Source organism: Frankliniella occidentalis, unplaced genomic scaffold (assembly GCF_000697945.3).
Source record: "Frankliniella occidentalis isolate FOCC.00 unplaced genomic scaffold, Focc_3.1 Scaffold5, whole genome shotgun sequence".
Lineage (NCBI taxonomy): Eukaryota > Metazoa > Arthropoda > Insecta > Thysanoptera > Thripidae > Frankliniella > Frankliniella occidentalis.
The window spans coordinates 1,129,331-1,133,114 of record NW_026267135.1 but is presented as its reverse complement, the minus strand read 5'-3'; the positions used below and the strand labels follow the sequence as shown (position 1 = coordinate 1,133,114).

At 56.8% G+C, this 3,784-nt stretch overlaps 1 protein-coding gene across 1 annotated transcript in view; it reads left to right on the top strand.

The window, feature by feature from the left end:
- Positions 1-3,784, top strand: part of LOC113214273 (glycine receptor subunit alpha-2) — a 24,574-nt gene that overhangs the window by 12,443 nt on the left and 8,347 nt on the right. Inside the window, exons 5-10 of the mRNA XM_026433582.2 lie at positions 474-899; positions 1,171-1,310; positions 1,514-1,691; positions 1,913-2,139; positions 2,231-2,313; positions 2,461-2,595. Of these exons, the coding sequence (XP_026289367.2) occupies positions 474-899; positions 1,171-1,310; positions 1,514-1,691; positions 1,913-2,139; positions 2,231-2,313; positions 2,461-2,595 (1,189 nt within the window). The remainder of the gene's footprint in view (positions 1-473; positions 900-1,170; positions 1,311-1,513; positions 1,692-1,912; positions 2,140-2,230; positions 2,314-2,460; positions 2,596-3,784) is intronic.

Below are 3,784 nucleotides of genomic sequence, written 5' to 3'. Positions count from 1 at the left end.
GTCAGAGGGCCGTGAACGAAAGCGACCCCGCGCACCCTAGGGGTTACTCACAATGTACGTCACCTTTAGGGTGGTGGGGTACTTTTCCCACGGCCATCTTATTCGAATTCACAGCTGTGAAGAGATGGCTTCTAAGAAGAATAAGTGGAAAAGGGCTTTCTACGGGGATTCATGTGCCACAGCTCATTTAGAAACTCGAGTAAAGGGCATTGTCTCCATACTACGAGAGTTTTAGGGGATAAAAACATGATAGTGCCCCGAGTCAAATCGGGGCCCCATGACGTTTTCACCCTGGGGTAAAAAATTTTTATGGGGTCCCCTTAAGGACCAGGACTATCATTGGAGTCCAATGCGAACCCTATGACAACTGTATCCTGGGGTAAAAATATTCCAGGTCCCTCCGCAGGGGCTTTTTATCCCTTTTGTATGAAGTCCTGAAATAAAAATTATTTCAATTTCAATTCCAATTCCAGGTGTTCGCGCCGCCGCACGGCCACTCGCACAGCCAGGCGCACGGCGCGCTGGGCCCGCTGCTGCGCCGCTGCCACGCGCTGGGCGCGCGCTGCTCGCGCCTCGACTCGCTGCTGCCCGTGCTGGCCTGGCTCGCCGAGGAGAAGGAGAGCGCCGACCGGGAGCGCGCCGACGCGCACGCGGCCCAGCACCACCACGGCGTCGGCGGCGGCCTGCACGCGCCGCAGCAGGGCGCGCTGCCGCTCGAGCAGTACGACTCGCGCTGGCTGGCCGCCGCCCCCGAGACCGTGGCGGCCGCGGCCGGCGTCGGCGCCGCCGTCATGATGGGCGCCGACCTCGCCGACGCCATCCTCCCGGAGCCGCCGGGCCTGGAGCCCCCCGACCCCATCGGGCCGCCGGCCGCCGACGGGGAGGTGCAGTCGCACGAGGTACACGGTGCTCTCGTCATAATAATGTTGGTTGTACTTCCTTTTAGTCTACAATGTCAGTATTCTGGTCGAGAACTGGTTTATATTGGCATGCTCGCAAACCAATTACAATCAATTTGATATCATAAGCTCCTTTATCGCGGCTACGTGCATTCAAGTCTCTCCGTCACCAGCATTTTCGATCAGACCTGGACCATCTCTTCTATAGGTCTCTGAATGTCTAAAACGACCACTCCAATGCACTAATTTGAAATTCAATGCCTTGGCGCAGGTCGCGGTGCACCACCAGCACCAGCCCGGCCAGCGCCTGCAGATGTCCGTGCACAAGCAGCTGGAGCAGCTGGTGACGCGCCTCTGCGACCGGGACCGCAGTCGCAACCACTTCTACGAGCTGCACAATCCCCCCATCACGTGAGTAAATGAGATCACCTTAGCAAAATTCGTAAATTTGTCAGAAAAAAATCGGAAAATTTAGATTTTTCCAGGAGAATGTAATCATGTTTTACCTACTCAGAAAAAATATAAATCTGCAAAAAAATAATTTTTGAAAGTATTCTGAAATTATTTTTCTTGAAAAATTAAATTTTTTACACTATTGTTGACTCTTTTCGCAGGGAGGAGGACCTGATGCCCACCATGGCCCCCGAGACGGCACTCTCTCTCCGGGACATCCTGCCCATCAACCCGAAGCACTACGACAAGAACCGCGCACCCAAGCTGGCCGGCCAGCCGACCATCGTGTACTTCCACGTCACCGTGCTGTCCCTCGACTCCATCAACGAGGAGTCCATGGTGAGGACAGGCAGCGCCGTGCGCACCACGCTGGACCACACCCGAGCAGTACTTAACTAGAGAAAAAAAATCAGTGTACACTCTCCCAAAACATCACAAAAAGTCACAAAAATCACAAGAAATCAAGAAAAAATCAGCTTCAAAATATTACCAAAAAAATCAGGTTGAAATAAGAATCAAGAAAAATGAACAAAACTAACCGTTTGTGGACTGTTTTGCAGACTTACGTGGCCGACATCTTCCTCGCCCAGTCGTGGAGGGACCCCCGCCTCCGGCTGCCGGAGAACATGAGCGAGGAGTACCGCATCCTGGACGTGGAGTGGCTGCACGACATTTGGCGTCCGGACTGCTTCTTCAAGAACGCCAAGAAGGTCACGTTCCACGAGATGAGCATCCCCAACCACTACCTGTGGCTGTACCACGACAAGACTCTGCTCTACATGTCCAAGTACGCCTCCAGGCACTGCCACTCACTCATGTACCAGGTTGTGCAAAACGACAATGATGACAGAAAATTTGATGCTGCTCGTCTGTTTCAGACTCACGCTAGTTCTCTCCTGTGCGATGAAGTTCGAGTCGTATCCGCACGACACTCAAATATGCTCAATGTCGATAGAAAGCTGTAAGTAGGAATGCCCATCGTGTAAACGAAGCATTCGAAGTGAACTCCTTAAAACTGTTTCTCTCGCAAGGTTCTCGTTTGCGACAGAGTGTCATTTTACTGTCTCATGCAGGCTCGCTTTTTTTTGTGTGTGTCCCCCCATTGCAGTATCCCACACTGTGCACGACCTCGTGTTCATCTGGAACCAGACGGACCCTTTGGTGGTGAACCCAGAGATAGAGCTCCCGCAACTGGACATATCCAACAACTACACTGCCGACTGTACGATAGAGTATTCCACGGGTGAGTTGCGACGGCCAGATAGAATACACCCGCCCAATTATTTTCCAACTTCCTCGCCTGTCCACACACTCTGCGCCCCGTCATCGGCTTTGGCCGAGCATGGCCTACTTTGGCACCCTCCTCCTCCCCCACCTCCCCTCTGTACCCCGACGCCCCCGCCCCACTCTGGTATGGTACCCACTCCGCGGTACTCGCCATACACGACGCGAGTTCCGCTTCGCGCCCCAAAGGTGGCGCCACCTGTCACCTGCTGCCGCGGAGGTCCGCGCTCGGACCGCTCGGACACCAGGAGGGGGGCTGCCGGCGGTCGGCCGGGGGAGGGACACGGAGGAGACAGAGAGGAAACGGCGCACCGAGCCCTGCGCGCGGACGTGGACGCTTCCTCCCGTGCACCACCACGGCAGCGGCGTCCCGGCGCGCGGGCAGGCGAGCGAGGCTGCACGGCGCGGACCTCCAGTCCGGCTGCACTCGCGAGAGGGAGGAGGGGGGGTGGCACCGGAAGAGCGAGAGAGATAGAGGGGGGAGGGTGCTGCGTGTCACGCTCCGCGAGCTCTGCGTACAGCGCGTCGCGCCGCGGCGTCGGGGGACCTCACGCGCGCGGCTCGCGGCGGCTGGCCTGGCGGGAAAACCTGCAAACACCATGGAAACGCAAGTGTGTGAATAATGTCGCACACTTGTATGAGTGTGTGAATGCCCATTTCGCACTTATCAGAGAGAAAAGGTGTGAGTTTTCGTTAGAAACTCACACACTTGTGCCTCCATGTGTACGAACGTCATTCTCACACAGACAACTGCTTAATTTTCACACACTCGGGTGTCCGTGTCCGGTGCAGCCGTCGGCCGGTCGGGAATAAGTTAGAGGGTTATAGAGATGGGGGGAGGCGGTCGACTGGCTAAAGGGTGATGGTGGTGGTGGCGCCACTTTGCCGTGTAGAACAGCAGCCGTCCGTGCGAGCGGTGGCGCCAACATGTGAAGCATATTGCGTGACAACATAACTGTACTGCTGCGGTGGACCGCGGGCCAGGCCGGGGTGGGGTGGCGTGGGTGGCACCCGCGTCTCTCTGTCTCTCTCTCTCTCCTCGCACTGCGGGAGTCACACGCAGGGCCTCTCTCGGACGTCTCCCTCCCGCTTGGTGACCGTCCCGTGGCCTGGCGTGGCGTGGCGGGGCGTGGTGGGGCGGGGCGGGG